Source organism: Urocampus carinirostris, chromosome 2 (genome assembly GCF_059441175.1).
Source record: "Urocampus carinirostris isolate Australia breed hairy pipefish chromosome 2, RoL_Ucar_1.0, whole genome shotgun sequence".
Lineage (NCBI taxonomy): Eukaryota > Metazoa > Chordata > Actinopteri > Syngnathiformes > Syngnathidae > Urocampus > Urocampus carinirostris.
The window spans coordinates 44,516,806-44,536,980 of record NC_142350.1 but is presented as its reverse complement, the minus strand read 5'-3'; the positions used below and the strand labels follow the sequence as shown (position 1 = coordinate 44,536,980).

At 41.6% G+C, this 20,175-nt stretch overlaps 2 protein-coding genes across 2 annotated transcripts in view; both read right to left on the bottom strand.

Annotated features, from left to right (window-relative positions):
- LOC148372018 (uncharacterized) overlaps window positions 1–20,175 on the bottom strand; it is a 42,499-nt gene that overhangs the window by 5,998 nt on the left and 16,326 nt on the right. The gene's annotated exons all lie outside the window — the stretch shown is intronic.
- LOC148372019 (rho guanine nucleotide exchange factor 2-like) lies at window positions 9,565–19,763 on the bottom strand. The gene is made up of 9 exons (XM_088327706.1): window positions 19,747–19,763; window positions 17,843–17,910; window positions 17,553–17,774; window positions 16,538–16,621; window positions 14,373–14,422; window positions 13,398–13,439; window positions 12,962–13,300; window positions 12,343–12,502; window positions 9,565–11,382 (listed from the first exon to the last, which is right to left on the bottom strand). The coding sequence occupies exons 1-9, from the start codon at window positions 19,761–19,763 to the stop codon at window positions 11,333–11,335; spliced, it is 1,032 nt and encodes a 343-aa protein (XP_088183832.1). The 3' UTR covers window positions 9,565–11,332.

The window sequence follows — 20,175 nt, the reverse complement described above, 5'->3', positions numbered from 1 at the left end:
TCGATCTCTCACCTGGACATGGGCAGGGGTGCTGTGAGGATTTTTTTTGGACTTCTCCAGTGCCTTCAACACCATACAGCCTCTGCTACTTAGTGGTAAACTGACAGAGAAGGGAGTAAGCCCACACCTTGTAGCATGGATTACAGGGGGGCTGTACATCTGACAATGTGGTCAGTAGCAGGGGAGCGCCGCAGGGGACCGTTCTCTCTCCGGTCCTGTTCACCCTGTATACGTTGGACTTTCAGTACAACCCTGAGTCCTGCCACGGGCAGAGGTTTGCTGATGACACTGCTATCGTAGGATGTATCAGAAGTGGGCAGGAGGAGGAGTACAGGCAATTGATCCAGGACTTTGTTCAATCGAGCGACCCTAACCACCTCCACCTGAAAACAACGAAGACCAGGGAGGTGGTGGTGGACTTCAGTAGGACTAGACCTTACCCAGAACCTGTAACTATCAAAGGAAAATACGCAGAATTTGTCCAGACCTACAAATACCTGTGTGTGCAGCTGGACAATAAACTGGACTGGACTGCCAAGACAGAAGTTCTGTGCAGGAAAGGACAAAGCTGACTGCACTTCCTCAGAAGGCCGGCGTCCTTCAACATCTGCAAAAAGCTCCTGAAAATGTTCTATCACACTGTTTTGGCAAGCGCCCTCTTCTATGAGGCAGTGTCTTGGGGAGGCAGCGCCAAGAAGAAGGATGCCTCTCGTCTTAACAAACTGATGAGGAAGGCGTGCTCTGTTGTGGGCAAAGAACTGGTCAGCCTGACAACCATAGCTGAGAGACGGTCACTGAAAAAGCTGCGGTGAATCATGGACAATTCATCACATCCACTACGCAGCATCATTTCCAAACACAAGAGCAGCCTCGGTGACAGATTGCCGTCACGGTCTTGTTCCACGGACAGACTGAGGAGATCATTTCTCCCTCATGCCATGAAGCTCTTTAACTCCACCCGGGGAAATAAAAGCCCACATTCAACCTCAACCCCAGATTTGCATATTACCCTATCTTTATTACAGGGTGTATTTTTAGTAACACTATTTAAATGCTCTTTTTTAACACGCTATTTTGGGTATTTTTGTATTTTCATCTCATTAACTTCACCGCTTATCCTCAGTAGGGTCACGGGGGTGCTGGAGCCCATCCCGGTAATCATCGGGCAGAGAGCAGGGGACACCCCGAACTGGTTGCCAGCCAATCACAGGGCACACAGGGGCAGACAACTTGCTCGCTCATTCACAGCTAGGGACAATTTGGACCGGCCAATCCACCTGAAATGCATGTCTTTGGAATGTGGGAGGAAACCGGAGTGCCCGGAGGAAACCCACGCAAGCACGGGGAGAACATACAAATTCCGCACAGTAAGTCCGGTAGCTGGATTTGAACCCACACAGGAGGTTCCCAAGATCATAGAACTGTACCACACACGCGCTAACCACTGCGCCGCCGTGCTGCCCTATTTTTGTATTCTATACCTGTTATTTTATTTTCTAACACACGGATACTGCTGGAAGTGTGAATATCCATACGGGGATGAATAAAGTATCTATCCATCTATCTATCTTCTACATAGTCTGTCCTGTTGTGCGTAAACAGGTGCCACGTTTTTTGTAAGGTTTATTATCACTGAAAAAGAAGGATTAGCAGTCATTGATAAAGAAAGCGATTGGCAGGTATGAGATTAAGAGTCTATTAGTGATAGGCACCTGTGGCGTAAACTGAATTTTTCTACGTATAACAAACAAGATTTATAAAAAAAATAAAATGGAAAAAAAAAACTTGTGTAGGGAAATATTCGTGTTCAAAGGTGCTTGTATGAAGTGGCGCCTCTGTAACAGGAAAGCTCCAATGAAGGTCAATCAATTTTTAGCAGTTTGGTCACTTTGAGTACACAATGTCCCTTTAAGGGCTGGGAAAATTCAATACTTTATTGTAAATAAAAGAAAACATGTAAATAAAAGAAAAAAAGCATGGTGCCAGTGGCTGTATACCGTAAATTCCGGACTATAGAGCGCAACTTTATTATAAGCCGCACCCACCACATTTTAAGAGGAAAACCGATTTTGTACTTTCACAAGCCGCACCTGTATAGAAGCCGCATGCGCCCACTTTTAAAAAATGTAACACAAACACAAAATTAAACCAAACCGAACTAAGTCCCGCGATTGAAACTGAATGTCCTTCATAAAAATACACATCAGTCCAAAAATCACAGCCGGCAAAATGATCGGAAAATGATACAGGTACTTAAGGTTTGATGCAGACCTGCAGAGTCCGGTATATTTCCAAAGGTAAGGGTGGGAAGAATATATATCCACTATTGTCTGCCGCGTCCACAAACACTCACCTTTACCGGCCCCCACTTCCCGTTAGCCCGCATTTGTTTCGCCCCTTATCATATCAGAATAAGTGTCTGAAATAAAGACATTACAAAAATATACAGTTGCAAATACATATTGTACATGGTTACATCTTTCTACAAAGAAAGACGGTACACCGAGAGAGTTTTTAAAGCTTAAATAATAATAACTTTCATCCCAAACGGTGCCTGTGACAGGTCCTCATCTTCCTCCTTAGAACTGAAGCCATCGAAAAGAAACTTTGTTATATAGATGTCGTCCCACGCTCCTTTATTCCAAAACATGCTAGCAATACGCTCGCAACACAGTAAACGGGTCTGGTAAAAAAACATACCGTACTTGTAAAAATCACGGTAAACCGTCCACATCTTAATCCTCAGAACTGAAGCTGTCAAAGTCGTCTTCCTCAGTGTCGGACAGAAACTTTGTCATATAGACGTCGTCCCACGCTCTCTTATTCCAAAACACGCTGGCAACACGCTCGCTCCTTCTTTATCAGACTGCTCGATTGCTTTTAGCTTGAAAGCTACGTCATGTGTCTTCTCTTTTTGCATGAGGGTATGTTTACCCTAATTTAATTTATTGTATGCACGAGCCAAGAAGTTCCAGTCTTCCTCGGCGCATATATTCCACCGGTCTAAATCTTACCTTTTGTACTCGAGCGCCAGTGGCGGCCGTTAGAAATATTACATAAATTGGCCGCATCACTGAATAAGCCGCAGGGTTGAACGTTTGAAAAGTAGCGGCTTATAATCCGGAATTTACGGTATGTTTTTTTCGTGTTCTGTTCAGTGCATGTTTAGTTATATGAACTTGTATAATCATCAAAAGTAATAGGTGAATACATACATACACATACACAAATTTCTAGGACTAAATTCCTGGTTTTATTGAAGAAATTGACTTTTCATATAGCCCAGAATGGATTAATGAGTTCACTGTTCTTTTTAATTGGTAAACTAAATTCCATGGTCCATACACCTCCTTCAGAGCCAAATTCAAGCACTCTTGAAGGACTTTCAAAAGGCTGGAGGAATGCACCAAAATAACACCAGAGCTGTGTGAGTGACTAGTTGCTGCAGATGTGCAAAAGCATTTCACAGCGAAGTAATTGCTGACTTCAGTAACCTTATGAATTTATTTTGCATGCCGAAATCATTGTGCTCTCTAAATTTGATAGGAGCTTTTTCTGAAAGATTTTATTTGTGAAATACCTTCAGTCAAATTAGTGGGAAAAAAAGTATAGTACCATGATGTAGACACAATATGTCATTTAACTGTGGAACAGTGAAGACTTCTATTTCAAAATGATTCTTTTTTTTTTAATTATGTTAGTTGCAAGAATAGAGATATAAAATTTCGTTTATAGACAATTATACAAAATTATAAAAGTATAGACATACATCCTTATGTTTGGGACGCTGGTTAGATACGTATTTTATTGAAAAAAGTGGACTTTTCATTTAGGCCAGAAGTGATTGTTGATTTTAACTTTTTTTCTTTAGGAAAAAGAAATTCAGATCTAGACCAACCCGCCACGAATTCGGCAAAAAAATTAACAGAACATTCTAGCGGTTTCGCAATAAGACGCAATTATCGTGAAACAAATCGCAAAAATTCCTGGTGAGATGCAATGGAGCAGGTTCGGGCGGATCCAAGCGTGCAGGAGTTATGCCGAAATATGCACCCCTGCCGAAATTTGTACTCCATAGGGGGGGCGCGCACACGTCACTCCCGCTCCCGTAACCACTTTTACCGCTTTTATCTCACTTTTATATCACTTTTCAGGAATGTAATGGCGAACATACAGGTATAACTAAAACCACTTGGTCTTGCATTTGTTGGGAATTTAACACAACTTAAACCATTCCGTCTTGTATTTGTTGTGAATGTTATAGAACAGTAATGCACACCGTATATAAATCACTTTTGAGCAGGTAACATGTTTATTTAGTTTTTCTTTTCAATATTTGATACAATAAGAAACAAAACATTTATTTTGTTATCATTGAAATAATATTATTCAGTATTGGTTCTAGGGTTGGTTTTCGGTTTAATTTGGAAACTTTTTATTTGAGATATTCCAATATATTTGTGAGTGAATAATTATACAGGGTGACCCAAAAAGATACGTACCCATATTTTATTCGATAAAAAAAAAATCAATTTTTTTAACGAATGTCTTTTCTTTCGCAGGACGTGAAAGGTGAACCTATGGATGATCAAAATCATACCAGAATGTACTGATTCAATTTCAAAAGTGTTTCCATTGTTGCAACTTTCCATCAGAATCAACAAATAAAAAGGCCCGATGATCCCGTGCTTGCTCATGGCCGCCCAGGCAGTACATTTAATGGAATGAAGCGGCCTTTGAAGCACTTCTTCTGGAGCCTTCGAACCCCAAAAAATATTGTTTTTCCTATTGACGTGCCCGGAAAGCAAATAATGGGCTTCATCTGAGAACCAAACCTTCTCAAGAAAGTTTTCATCATTTTCAAGCACAATGTTTTATTCTGTCCTTGCACTCTGCCTGAATAAGTTCCCCCCTGTGGCTTTAGAACACTAGGTCCACTACAGTTCCATGCTCTCTGAACTTCTTAATCCAACTAACATATGCCGATTTTGATGGAAAGTTGCAACAATGGAAACGCTTTCGAAACTGAATCTGGTATGATTTTGTCGCAAAATGGGTCTTCGGGGAGAATATCTTCTGCTGATTTGTCCAAGACTTTTTTCAGGGCAACTATAGCTGCAAATAATCATCCATAGGTTCACCTTTCACTTCCTGCAACAGAAAAGACATTCGTTAAAAAATAGATTTTTTTATCGAATAAAATATGCGTCACCCTGTATAATTGATTTGGATCAGTTTTGATATGCAATAATAATAATTTTGAATAAATTGCATAGTCAATTACCCGCGATGTATGCTGATGGAGATCTTTCTATTCTGTGATGAAGGACGCGACTCCATTCTTGGATGCAAGCAAACATCAACGTTCTCGGCAGCAAAGAACACTAAATTATCCCAAGCAAAGTTCATTTCTTTTTCAATAATATTAAAAATATTCTCGCCCGTCGATGCCGTGTAGCCAGTTAGTTCCGGGTAGCTACACGTTAGCATCTAGGATGCTAAACGTGAGCCACGTTTCTGTAAAACACAGCAACTGCACTCCCTGTGCGCTTTGTTTTTCACCAGCACAGCCAGTTCGGCGGTCTTATTTGGTATTGAGTCCACATTTACCATGATTACGGACCGTTTTGAAGACTTAGCCGCTAACAATAAACCTCGCAGCTAGCTGTTAAAAAAAAAAACCTCGCCCATCGGCAGACGACTGGCAGCGAGTAGCCTTTTGTTTGAAATGGTAATTAGTCTCCATCTTGCGGTGGAATTTTTTTACGATTGATTTTTTTTTTTTATAAGGGGAAAACCGTAGTTTTTGTGATCCAACCCTAACACCGTAGTGCAGGGGTCGGCAACCTATGGCCCATATTTTTTTTAAAGCACGTTTACCTGAAATGTAGACATCTTCAGTTGCGCGCCCTGTTATGTAAAGGATTTAAGTTAGGCTTTCGGTGGGTTTTTCAGTGTGAGTTTGCCCGGCATCTCGCAGAGAGAGAGAGACAATGTTAGGTACAGGATGATCTGTTTATTCAAGTAAAATACAAAACACCATTATTGACGTGTTGCGTCTCGTTTTACGATGAGAAGAAATCAAATACGTTTGTCTCCCGATTTCACAGTTCATTTCAGCATAATCCGCTTTATGGTAGAGTGCATAACAGATTTGAGTAGAAAAGGGCAAAATAAACACGTTACACGCTCAAAAGTGATCTATATGCGGTGTGCATTACCGTTCGATTGCATTCATAACAAATACAAGGCAGAATGGTTAAAGTTGTATTACATTCCCAACATATGCAAGACGAAGTATTTTTTGTCATATGTTCGCCATTACATTCCCGAAAAGTGATATAAAAGTGAGATAAAAAGCGGTAAAAGTGGTTATAGTAGCGGGAGTGACGTGTGCGTGCTCCCGCTACGGGATGCAAATTTCGGCAAGGGTGCATTTCTCAAACGAGAAGACCGCGCTCTCCAGCGTGTGTGTGCCAGTGTGCGCGCGCGTGTGCCTGCGTACGTGCACGTGCCTTCCGCATTGATGCTGTCATTTCAAGTTTTGATATTTTCTGCATTGATTGGAGATATCATTGATGAATGGTATATTAGCCGACCATATTACTTGTTTTTGGATAGTAGTTTATAGTTGCTGAAGAATGGTTGAATTCTGGTTAATTTCTTGTGGTAAAAAGTTGAAGTCAGAATAGCTACAGGCCCTTTCCACATGTTGTTCACATTCACTTTTTAGTTAATTGGTGAACAAGAATAATGGAAGATAAATGGGTCAGTTATGCCAGTGTACCGCTGGAATGTAGAGACTATGAGAAAAAGAAGAGGTTTGTTACCTGGTTCTGTGGTTCAGAAAGGTCGGCAGCGAAAAAGCTCACAAGAAGCTAGAAAATTAGCGGGGCGAAATTTGAATGACGAAGGACGTTTTTAATGATCACAAGTTGCTTTCCAACGTGGACGAGTAGTCTTTTCGAATTTGGGTTCTGGTGCATCTTATATCCTTTCGGTTTGCGTATTCAACCAACACCCAACATCGGCTCCGCCTTTTTCGGCGTTGTTGGTGACCAGAATTGACGCAATCGACTCGTAGGAAATGAAAAAAAAAAAAGTAACCATTTCCATTTTCTGCGACACTTAACCTTACGAGTAGTAAAAGAAAAATGAAGCCCCATAGAGCAGTGATTTTCAACCACTGTACCGGGAGACCGTCACGTGTGTCGTGAGAAATTATCCGATGTCACTTTATCCATCCATCCATCCATTATCTGCACCGCTTATCCTCAGTAGGGTCGCGGGGAATATCACTTTAAAATTTTATAAAACATTTCTGAATCATTTTCAGGAAATATTATGTCCTTGTCAAGTCTCTGTGCTGTAAAAACTGGGCGTATAATAAATTATATTGTAATTAAAACATATTGTTCGGTGTCATTTGATAACATTTTTTTTCCAATTTTTTCCAATGTAAAAAACTTGCCCTGGCTCTAAAAAGGTTGAAAACACTGCCATAGAGCAGTGAAGCCCATGCACGCACACGCGCACACGTCGAGGCCTCATGATGTATTACCTCGACTACGCAACTATGTGGGCATCAAAATATCTAACATGCTTCTGTAAAATGCGCCCTGAACAACCAAAAAAACTTTTGAAGAACGTTTTAAGAGTGTATCATGAATTATTTTGTGTTACCTTGTGCATATGCAACAGGTGAAAATGGAGGTAAAATAAAGTGCCAATTCATTTTTATTTAAAAATAATATTTTCTTCCAAAGGTTTTGGACCCAAGCGGTTTCTTTCTTAGCAGAAAATTTCACCTGCTTTAAAAAAAACACTAGGCCAGCACAGCAGTGCACTGGTTAGCGCGTGTGCAGCACAGTTCTGATGTCATGAGATCGAACCTTCCTGTGTGGAGTTTGCATGTTCCCCCGTGCTTGCGTGGGTTTCCTTCGGGCACTCTGGTTCCCTCCCACATTCCAAAAACATGCATTTCAGGTTAATCGCAGTGTTTGAAATAATGTCTGCCTGGACGCCCGGGGCGTACAACTTACAAAACGTCTTTTTCAAGGAAAAAAAAAAAATATATATATATATTTTTTTTTCAAATCAAACGTTTGCTTCTTCTGCTTTCGAAATCTTCGTTCTGTTAGGAAATTTCGGTTCGTTTAGCAATTTGCATACTCGGCAGTCGATCAGAAGCCCCCGTCAAATAACGTTGTGCTTCCGGACTTTCCCGAGCGATATAAGGTCGTGCATTTACATATCATTTTCCAAAGCAGACACACTGAGAACACAAGAAAAAAGGATAAGTGGTTAGTAATCAAGCCAAAACCTCAGCCCCAGAAGAAATATTCAAAAGAAGCCAACAAAATTTATGACTCTACTCAGAGTTAAAGCATCGTGGAAAGAGGAGTTTACGTGGCTTGTAGCATTCATTGCATGAATGAAGATGAGTAAATACAGGTATATAATGATGACAGATGGAAAACAGGGATGTCATATACATGCAATGAATGTTATAAGTAGACGTATAATAAACTTAATTTTAAAGTGTTGTTCTGTTATATATTCTGATTATCAATCCTTAATACTTTGCAAGAATGTTTTTTGTTTATTTTTTGCAATTAGTCATCTTATTGTATTTCAAGTTGGGAAAAATGGGGCAGGCAACTTTATGGCCTGTTGTCCGGTAAGTTTTTGTCACGAGTTTCAGACACTGATAATCGGCCGGTTCAAACTGTCCGTAGGTGTGAATGGGCAAGTCAAGTCATGTTTATTTGTAAAGCCCTTAATCACTAAGAGTCTCAAAAGGGCTGCAAAGACCACAGATTAGTGCAAACCACAGACTATTATTACTCAATCAAGTGAGTTGTCTGTCTCTGTGTGCCCTGCGACTGGCTGGCAACCAGTTCAGGGTGTCCCCTGCCCACTGCCCGAAGATAGCTGGGATGGGCTCCAGCACCCCCGGAACAATACTGAGGATAAGCGGTGAAGATAATGGATGGAGTCAATGGTGCAGAGACGTGTGAATTAGAAGTGCATATTTCCGCGATTCCAAGTACTAAAGGGGACTTTAAACTCTGGGGGCTTTTCTTTGCTGTTTTTATTTCTAACCAAGCGCAAACCTAGTGAGTCGTTTTATCAGTCACGTGGTGCACCCGTTTCGCAGGCCTTCAGGTATCACCGCTTAAGTCGTCAACACACACCTCGACTCATCTAAAATGCTCGGCACGTTTCATGGATTCGAGTCAAAAAATGTTCTTATAGAAAACAAAAAAAATGCAACGTGCTGCCACCTGCTGACCTGGGGGAAAATTACCTGTACTCTGCTGATCAATGACAGCCGATGCAGAACTTTTTTTGCTAAAAATGTAATATTTTAATTTAACGTTTTATAATGTGACATACTTTTAAAATATGTTCCTCAAATACAACCAAAACAAGAAAAAATGTCTAACACACAAGAAAGGTCTTGGCTCGGATACTCTTTTTATTTTCCCAATTTGTTTTTAATTTTTTGTTAACATGTCGTAATGTATAAATGAATAATGAGCATGCAACAGTCTTAACTAGCTTACTTAAATAAGAAATAAAAAATACAGCACAATTGTTTACAAAAAACAACAAAAACGTTCTCCTGAGAACAACACAAAAAAGAGCAGCCACTAGGTCCTTCGAGAAATAGGAAGTTTCACATAAAGTTTAAGAATATGTCCGCTTTGAAAGTCTCATGCGAGTTACCATGGTAACATCTTCCCTGTGTTTTAATTGGCTATTAAAAACTCAATTAAAAGTGTCTAACTATAAACATAACTACAAACCAATAAATAGTCGTGAGACAAGTGGCATTGTGGGCACTGTAGTTAACCCTTCCAGTGAGCTTAGCACACATCACTAACCCCACCCACTTTTTTGTGCTTTCTGTTTCAAGTTAAAAAAAGCCTCTTTTTTATAAAAATGCATTCCTGTTGGTGCTTGTCAATGGGTACATTTACATGCAGACAATAGTACGATTGGAAAATAATTAAAATACAAAAAAATAAATAAATACATTTTGGAACATTATTTAAATGCCTTTTATTCTACATGTTATATTGGGTATTTTTGTATTCTATATATCTAATTTTATTTGATCTTTTAACATGAGGATACTGCTGGAAATGTACATTTCTCTACGAGGATGAATAACGTATCTATCTATCTATATATCTAAATTCCAAGTATTGCCAATATTCAGATAATAACACGACGAAAGTCTTAGTACGATTGTTTTCCAAAAGCAATGGTTGGGTTCCTCTCTTCCTTCTTTTTATTTTCTGATTACTTGTGCATACGCATTTGAGTCATCAGATTGCTCTTTTCCCTCATTAGGTATATGTTAATACCCCAAAGCCTGTGGAACTGTTCAGGGTGTCCCCTGCCCAATGCCCAAAGATGGCTGGAAACTAATGAGGATTAGCAGTGCAGAAAATGGATGGATGGGTGTTCCACTTTATTTTCTGCCCTCAGAGCGGAGAAAATGTCACACCAGAACAGATAAAGCAAAGACTAAAGGCATTCTCGTCGTCAACAGACCCTTTTGAGGACTACTAGCCAACTGACCCTTTGACCAGAACAGACTGCTCATTACTTATAGGACTGGTTGATATCCAATCCTTTAAGGCGTAAAATCGGGAACAGGTTGCCAATTGATCATTAGAGCGGCATCTGAAGCTATGATCGCCATCCATCCCTTTTTAAGACTGGTCTCCAACCAACCCTTAGAACAGGCATGGCGAACTGGTCAACAATCGACCCTTTGATTGGCACAAGGATGACTAGTTGGCCACTGACCTTTTGAGCGGCATGTAAGGTAAGTCGTTTGCGTACTGGTCACTCACCGATCCTTTCATTGGCATCGCCAACCAACCCTTTGAGGAAAACAATAGTCGCCAATTGACCCATGGAATGGCATGTGAAGTATTAGTCGCCAACCGACTCTTTGAGTAGAACGTGAAGGAATCACTCGCTCCCATTTCGTCCTAGGAATTGGATTACTCGTAAACGCCACGTGTATGGGGCTATTTGTTTGGCACTACTTAAACAATTAGTTTGGATTGCTCCAGAAATATAATGTTCCCTTTCCAATCGGATTATTGCCAGCATGTAGACGAAGAGGCAAAAATTCATTTTTTAACAACCACAGCACCGTTCCAAATAACCAAAAGGATCTGATGTTCTCCAGTACTTTGTGTGTTAGCGTTTCCGATTTTCAGAAATGGCCAGCATCTTATGTGCAGCATAGAATGACGTCATGAGGCGACAACTCTCTCAGATTGGTCTGTAGCATCGAATTGCGGCGTTAAGTCGGTTCTACTCCGCATTCACTTTCCTCTGGGATGTCTTGCAGATCTGTAAGGACAGAAATCACAGAACACAGTCAATGACAAACCCTTTTTTATGTGGACATAATTAGTGCATTTGATATAGACTTTCTTTGGAGTCATGCTTATAAAGTGTGGCAACAAGTTGTAGGACAACTTGATTGTGTCCTCTCTACCTCTTCAAAATGTGCAAGAGGCATTGGTGACACACAATAATTAGTCACATGACGCCACACAATAATCAATAAGCTCACACGACTTGTTCGAAAGTTCCTGAGCATTTATGTTTCTCGTTAGAATATATATATATTATTTTTTTAAATTGAAGTAGTAGTACAACTTGGGCAGCACGGGGTGCGCAGTGGTTAGCGCGTGTGCGGCACAGTTCCGAGGTCGCGAGATCGAACCTCCTGTGTGGAGTTTGCATGTTCTCCCCGTGCTTGCGTGGGTTTCCCCGCACATTCCAAAAACATGTAGGTCAGGATAATTGGCCGGTCTGAATCGCGAATGAGCGAGCGGATTGTCTGTCCCTGTGTGCCCTGCGACTGGCCGGCAACCAGTTCAGGGTGGCCCTGCCCACTGCCGAAGATAGCTGGGATGGGCTCAGGCACCCCCGCAACCCTACTGAGGATAAGCGGTGCAGACAACTCCACTGTACTTCCTCATAATGTGCGTAAGCACTGGAGAGCTCGGCCAAGATTCAAAGCATTCATGTTCCTCAGTAGAATAGACTTTGATATTTTATACAAGGAATAGCACGACTTGGGCGTCTCTTCCCTCTACTTTTTCATACTATGCGAGAGGCACTGGAGAGCTTGGGCAAGATAATATTCAAAGCATTTCTATTTACTGTAGCTGTACACAATTAGACACACTAACATTATTTTTTTGTTTACTTTTTCTGTAGATATAGCATATAGAAGTTGGGGAAAAAAATTGGTATTGGGAGTACCCCTAGTTTTATCTTTTGTACGTGGTGGCCACTGACCTCGGGGGCTGTCAGAGCGAGGAGAAATCTTCACCACTTTGTGGTCTTCTTCGTCCTCGCTGGCTTCCTGAAGACCGTCTAATTGGTCGAGCGGATCATGAGTGGCCAATGGAGCCAGGGGGTGAAGCTCCAGCTCGCGACTGCCCCGCCTCCTCCTGCCCTGCTGGAAGTAGGTGTCGTGTTAGCCAAATACATTTGTTTTGGTGATTCTGGACTGGATATGCTAGTGTGCACAGATAGACACTAGGTGGTGCAGGAGGTACTGCCCCTCACGACTCTCTCCAAAGTGTCCTATTGGAAAGTTGTTTTTTCATCTGCTTCCAAAAACTGTCAGATGCTGGGTGTGCACAAATACATACTGGGTGGTGCTGAGTGTAGTCAAGTCATTTTTATTTGTATAGCCCTTAATCACATAGAGTCTCAAAGGGCTGCACAGGTTATTGCACAGACTATTATTTCTGACTATTATTACACCATCCATTGATCTGAAAACCAACATGAGGGCAAGGAAAAACTCAAAAACCTCAACATGAGGAAAATGAAGAAGTGTACTGTACCTCTCCCCAAAAAGTGCCCTAATGAAGTACTGCCAACTGATTGGCCGCCACCCACCACTTACCGTATCTCCCTTAATCACTTCGCCCAGGTCTCCACCGTTGCTCCGCCTTCTGCCGGCTGGCCCCACCTCCTGCTTGGCTCCCGTTTGCTCCTCCAGGGCCCGTAGTCGCTTGACTTCATCCTGCAGGAGCTCCACTTGGCGCCTTAATAGCCCCACCTCTCCATTGACACCGTCCAATCCTGTGTCCCGAGACACCGAGCGGCTTAGGCGGGGTCCGGAGGAGGGGGAAGGTGCTGGGCTGGTTTTGACGAACAGCTCCACCGCCGAATCCTGACGAATGACGGCAGCCTGAAGGGTGTGGAGCTGCACGCTGATGCCGGCCAGGCGCTCGCACACTTCCTGTGAATTGGAAATGGTTAGCATAAACGTCGCTGCGCGTTAGCTTCTGCACGTTAGCTTCTGCGCGTTAGCTTCTGCGCGCTAACTCAGCACTCACCTCCTTCAACGTGGCCTCCTGCGGCTGGTTTCCGTTGGGGTCCTGTGAAAACAACAGAGACGTTATTCTCATCAAACTTTCAATGGTAGGCGTCACAAACGTGGGGCCTTGGCCCACAAAATGATAGTTTGGGGCCCTCACCATAATACAAAAGCTTAACATTTGATATGGATGGTAGTCCATGCTGGGTAGCACGGCGGTGCTGTGGTTAGCGCGTGTGCGGCACAGTTCTGAGGTCATGAGATCGAACCTCCTGTGTGGAGTTTGCATGTTCTCCCCGTGCTTGCGTGGGTTTCCTCCGGGCACTCCGGTTTCCTCCCACGTTCCAAAAACATGCATGTCAGGTTAATTGGCCGGTCCAAATTGTCCCTAGGTGTGAATGAGCGAGTGAGTTGTCTGTCCCTGTGTGCCCTGCGACTGGCTGGCAACCAGTTCAGGGTGTCCCCTGATTACAGACAGCTGGGATGGGCTCCAGCACCCCCGCGACCCTACTGTGGATAAGTGGTGCAGAAAATGGATGGATGGAGGGTAGTCCATGCTAATTAGTTAGCCAGGGTTCAAAATTCCTGCGCTAATCTTTGAGATCTGCAATAGGAACACTAGCTACTTCTTGGTTTGACCGATGACAGTGCGTACACATCACAGGTTATGAATTCCAACAATTAGCTAATTCAATTCATTTTTTGCTATAATCATAAAATATTTGATTTAAATTGGAATTTGAAACGAGGCGGTAGCGAGGGTAGGAAGAAGATGATCCCCGCTGTTTAACTGAACCTAAAAGGACAATGGATGCACCTTGCACGTAACTTTGGGCAAGGGACGAGATTGTCACTGCTGTAGAACTGAAGCTTAAAGGGCAGCGGATGCTCTGTGCATGTAACTATCAAGGAGAGGGACGAAACTTTCACCGCTATTGAACTGGAGCTTAAAGGACTGTGAATGCACCCTGCATGTAACTTAGTGCCAACTGACCTTTGAGGAATTGATCTCCAGTGGAGAATGGATCGGTCCACGTTCGCCGTCTGAGGTAAGCACAACAGGAGGAGGATGATGACAAAGAAGCGCTTACCTTCATATAACAGTAATCCATTTTTTTTTTCACGGAGGTTACGTTTCAAAAATAACCCACAGCAGTCGAAACAAGCGATAGAGATAAACGAACGGGGACCTGATTTAGGCAATAATGTCAATTTTGGCCCAAAAAAGTGAGCACTTTTGTTGTTAGCGTGACGCCATATTATCATTACATTTTTGCCAGTTTTGTTTGACAGGGCGCAAAAACAAACCAATTAGAAATTCATTATGAACGTTTCAAAACTATCGTTTATACTTCAGATTATATCTTGGTGCCATCATGTGGACGTTATTAGAAAAATACAAATGTGGTGTAAAACTGCTTTTAGTCCAACTTTAGTAAGCATACTATTCTGCCTTTTAGTGCTTTTGTTGGTCCAGAGTGTTTTTTTTGACATAAAAAAATAAATAGAAAAAGATTTGCACGTAGCAATGTAGATTCGTCAAGCTGTTTCTGTACAACTTAGACCGCAATATTATTGACGCACAGGCAGAAAAATGCAGAAATGGGGTGGGGTAACCTTTTAGCCCAGGGGTGGCCAACCCAGTCCTGAAGAGCCGCATGTCTTGCATGTTTTTGGAGTTTATCTGCTCAATTACAGGTAAGTCCAATCACCAGGTTCATTTTCAAGCTTCCCCATAGCTTGCAAACAAGCTTGAAATTTGCATCACCTGAGCTGGGGAAGAGAATCTTCTAAAACATACAAGACATGCGGCTCTTGAGGACCAGGTTGGCCACCCCTTGTTTAGCCAATCAAAATGCAGAACTCAATGCACTATGAAAATCAACAAAGTACAAAGTAACCCACGACACAACGAGGAATTACTTTACAGAGACCCCAGCTACTTCATGCTTCGGTTATCGCCGGTTCACTGCTTCGCGGAATTTGAATTGAATTGTCTTGATTGTCATTGATATCAGAGTATCGTGCATTTTGTTTTTAACAGAAAACACACAGCAAATGCTATAACGGAGGCAGGTTACGAAGGGCGTTACATATTCGTTGGGCGTGATTGTGTGCGCAACAGTGAGTAAGGACGTCATCTCGAGGTAACTTTGACCCTTGGTGGCTTTTACGAATGTGCGAAGCTACTTTGTAAATTTTCACTTTTTGCAGGGGGTTCTGGTCCCTAATTACAGTGATAACCAAGAGATTATTGAAGGGGTCGGGAACCCTTTTGACTCAAAGAGCCATAAAAGCAAAATATATTAATTTTATTTTGGGAAAGAGCCACACCATGTATAAGGAGACCAATTTACTAAATTGCAAAACCCGCGCCCCAGACAAAAGCTTAGTCTTCAGCAAATTTATTTTTGATGATTTGATAAAAATTATGAAAAGAGAATAATGCCAGAGCCCGTATCCCCAAATCAACAAACATACCACTTTAAACTTGTCTCTTTCTTGCAATGACTCAAGATCGCTTAAACTCATTTTGACCCTTTTTTCATACATATTGGTTTCAAAACCAGATGCAAGCAGTTATTTTGTAAAAACGTCACAACATTCTGCAAACAGGGAGCCTGATGTGCTTACCTTTGGCGCAGACGGCGTAGGCCGAGAGATGGGAGTGAGTGCTTGCACTTTTTGCATAGCTCCACCCATCCCTCCCACTCACCCAATCAAATAACTAAGTTCTCTTCCGGTGTTTTGGCGTATTTACAGTTTGTTCTGTAGATTCATAATAAGGTATCTGAACACTGAACACAGATTATGGAGTGAGCTTTTATATAAAGGATTCTTTAGCGTTGTATAGCCAAAACGAGTTTTTTTTTTTTTTTTTGTGACACCTTGACTGTAAATTGTAGTGAAAAACGTACCCAATATATTCTGCGAAGTACTGCTTTGTAAATCAGCTTTGGTTTGGCTTTGGTGTGTCTGGATAGGATTAATGGCTCAAATTTTGAACGAGATGGAGAACATTTGCATGCATTCAAATTAGTCTCTGAGCCACAGTTACTCATAGAAAGAGCCATATATGACTCGCGAGCCATAGGTTCCCGACCCCTGGATTATTGTATTGTGATTTCTGAATTGTGATTGAAGATGGCAGCCACTCACTAGTCAGCTCCTGGTGGCCGTTTGTAACAAACACGGACGCTTTGCTGATGCTGCATCCTGCCAGCAGGTGGCTCACTATTTCCACTGCGGGTAAAAAAAAAAAAAGGGAAAATAAGGGATGGTTCTCCAGGATTGGCAAATGAGCCGCAGACATGTGATGGGAATTCTGGCTTTTTTACTAGAAACTACTTTTTCACCACGTCTCACTTTCGGTTTCCAAACGGCTCTTCACATTGTTTTTGATGCTTTAATCCACATATTACCAATTATCATGCAACATTATGCACAACATGATCAAAATAATGGTAAAAATAATGAGAAAAAAAAGACAAAAGTAAAAGCAAAAAATAAATGAAAGGCTAGGAACAAAAAAACTATAAAAAGAAATATAAAAAATAGAAGGAAAAAAGAAAAAAGCAATAAAAATAGATGAAAGGCTAGGGAGAAATAAATAAAAGTAAAATGAAAAGGAAAAGAAAGAAAAAAAAAGAATAGAAAGCAAAAATAATCATTAATTAATACTAAATAATTACCAAATTTCAATGTAATATTATGGACAAATTAATTTAAATTATGATAGTATTTATGTTTAAATAAGCAACTCTCAGTAAAGTAACTCAGAATCTCTGAAAAAGACACATCAAAATGTATTGACTTTTCAGAGCAAAAACAAAAAAACTATGGAATACAAAAATAAACATTACATTGTATAGGAAAAAAACACTAATTGCGAAGGGACAGACATCATCCCTGAAAAACACAGGAAACATAAAAAAGGTTTACAGATTTGTAAAAGAAAAAAGATCAAATACAAACATTTTTAACATTTTATGTACTTAAAAAATCAAAGTCAACAACATAGAATCAATGCAGAAAATGCATATTGACCAATAACAAGAGATGAATAGCGTCTCGAAGAGAACCGGCTATTGATTGTCGGGGTGCCGGCTCCCGAAGCTTCACTTCCAAGAGCCGTTAGGGTCACCAAGGACACGTCACTAGACGACTGTCTCACCTTCACAGATGGCGCCGGTGAGCAGCGGTCCGGCCGGAGGTGCGCTAGCGGCGTCGGCCCGGAACAACTTGCGGTTGTCGGAGGAGCCGAGGGAGGCTCCGCCTGCTTCAGGAGCCCCGCCCCCAGCTCCGCCTCTTCGCGTGGCTTCCGCTAGTTCGCAAAACAGCGTTACTCTCTCCTGAAGCAACTCTAGAACCTCCCGATCCTTCTGCAAGATGTCGGCTGACCACAAAAATGGCAGGATGAAGATGACGCTCCCACTCTACCAGCATCGAATAGTCGCTGTTTACCTTTCAGTCGTCGTAGCAAGGCTTTGTCTTCCGTTTCAATTAAAGGGAATTCTTCTCTGGATGGACAACTGCGGGCAAATGGGAAAAGAAAGAAAGTCAAGATGCCTGTTTCGAGTGGTTGTCTTGTTTATTACAATTGGATCTTTGACATAAATGGACATATACAGTATACCGTAGAAGCCCGGGATAGTGTTTTCTCGTTTTGCTGTACTGTACATGTTTTCCTTCTGTTTTTCTTTCCATAGCGTTTAACTTCTTCTTTAATCCCCTTTTCTTCCGTTTGTTTTCTAGCTTTTTACATATATTCTTGCTTTTTTCCCCATGTGACTTTTTCCTTTTTTCCTCATACCATTTCTCATCTCATTAGCTGCACCGCTTATCCTCAGTAGTGTTGCAGGGGTGCTGGAGCCCATCCCAGCAATCATCGGGCAGTGGGCAGGGGACACCCTTAACTGGTTGCCAGGGCACACAGGGACAGACAACTCGCTCGCTCATATACACCTAGGGACAATTTTGGCCAATCCACCTGAAATGCATGTCTTTGGAATGTGAGAGGAAACCGTAGTGCCCACAGGAAACCCACGCAAGCACAAGGAGAACATACAAACTCCGCACAGGAAGTCCGGTAGCTGGATTTGAGCCCACACAGGAGGAACCACTGCGCCGCCGTGCTGCCCTCCTTTTTTCCTGCTTTTCTATTTTTACATATTTTTCTTTGTTAAACTTTTTTGACTTTTTGTCTTTTTTCATCTTCCCCTTTTGAGTCATTTGATAACAATTCACAATAATTGGTACTATGAGACTTAAAGCAACAAAAACTATCTGGAGAGCCGAAAGAGTCGGCTCTTTTTACTGAGCCGAGTCGAAAAAGCCTGTTCTCCAAAAAAGAGCTGGAATTCGCACCAGTGATGGGACAACTCAATGGGTTGAAAAAACTGCAGAGGCCTGGCCAGAGGGAAAAAAGGGCAAATGATGTATTTACTTATTTTGTATATGCAGATGGAGTCTTAAATCGATACCTCGGTAATTGATAAGGAAAAATATGATCCATTTTATCTAGTTTGAATTTAAATGCTCAACTTGTGTTTCATCGTATATTTGTTTCTAAACGGACCATTTAATCCAATTGGGTTTTTTTTAACACTCAAAAAATACATTATTCATTATAGAATAAAATCCCTTAAAGGAAAATGATTTCATTTATTATCTCCTAGATAAAGGAGGGAGAAAAATAAAGCCAGCTATGTAAATGTGGGCCATGAGCCCAATGAAAAAAGTTTTAAGGGGGCACACCAAGTGAGACATGATTACACAAATGGATGTTAGCTTCTATTTTTACCTTTTTTGTTTTACCCTTTTACTTATCCCACCCCTCAGTTAAAATATTTATTTAAAGTCACAGTGTATAATAGGTAGGTACTGCCTCCTATTGTTACTGAAAAACCATTCCGTAAAAAAAAAGAATGATTTGAATGGGGCAGCACGGCGTCGCAGTGGTTAGCGCGTGTGCGGCACAGTTCTGAGGTCATGGGTTCAAATCCAGCTACCAGACTTCCTGTGCAGAGTTTGTATGTTCTCCCCGTGCTTACATGGGCACTACGGTTTCCTCAATTCAGGTGAATTGGCCGGTCCAAATTGTCCGTAGGTGTGAATGAGCAAGTGAGTTGTCTGTCCATGTGTGCCCTGCGACTGGCTGACAACTGGTTCAGGGTGTCCCCTGCCCACTGCCCGGAGATAGCTGGGATGTGCTCCCGCACCCCCGCAACCCTACTGAGGATTAGCGGTGCAGATAATGGATGGATGTATTTGAATGGGCAAAAATACTTGAACTATCATACCAATGTAAATTTTATACATTCATAGGTGGAGAAATTTGTGTTTCTTTGACATAACGGAATCCCTACCTCGAAGTCGCCACCATGTTTGTCTGGCATCTTTCCGCTATGCTGTGCTTATTTGACAATACAGTAGCATCTCGGGGTAACATATTACACAAGGCACCTTCCAGCTTTTAATTATTCATCAAAATGTTTTCCTTACTTTGGGGACTTTGCTGTAGGATTTCATATTGATAATAGAAACTAGCTAAAGCTCCAATACAGTTGTGCAACGACACCTATTATTTTAATTACATTTTTAATCCAGGTGAATTCAATCTTATTGCTGTTAACGGCACGCCCGTGACACATTGTTAAATGTTTTCTGGTTGATATATGATAGTTAGAAAATACAGTGGGTTCGTTTTTCTATTGGCGCCAGTCTTTGGCGACATCCAGTGGACATATTTAAACCTGCAGGTTTATTTAGGAATGTGTATTTTTTTACATAGCGGA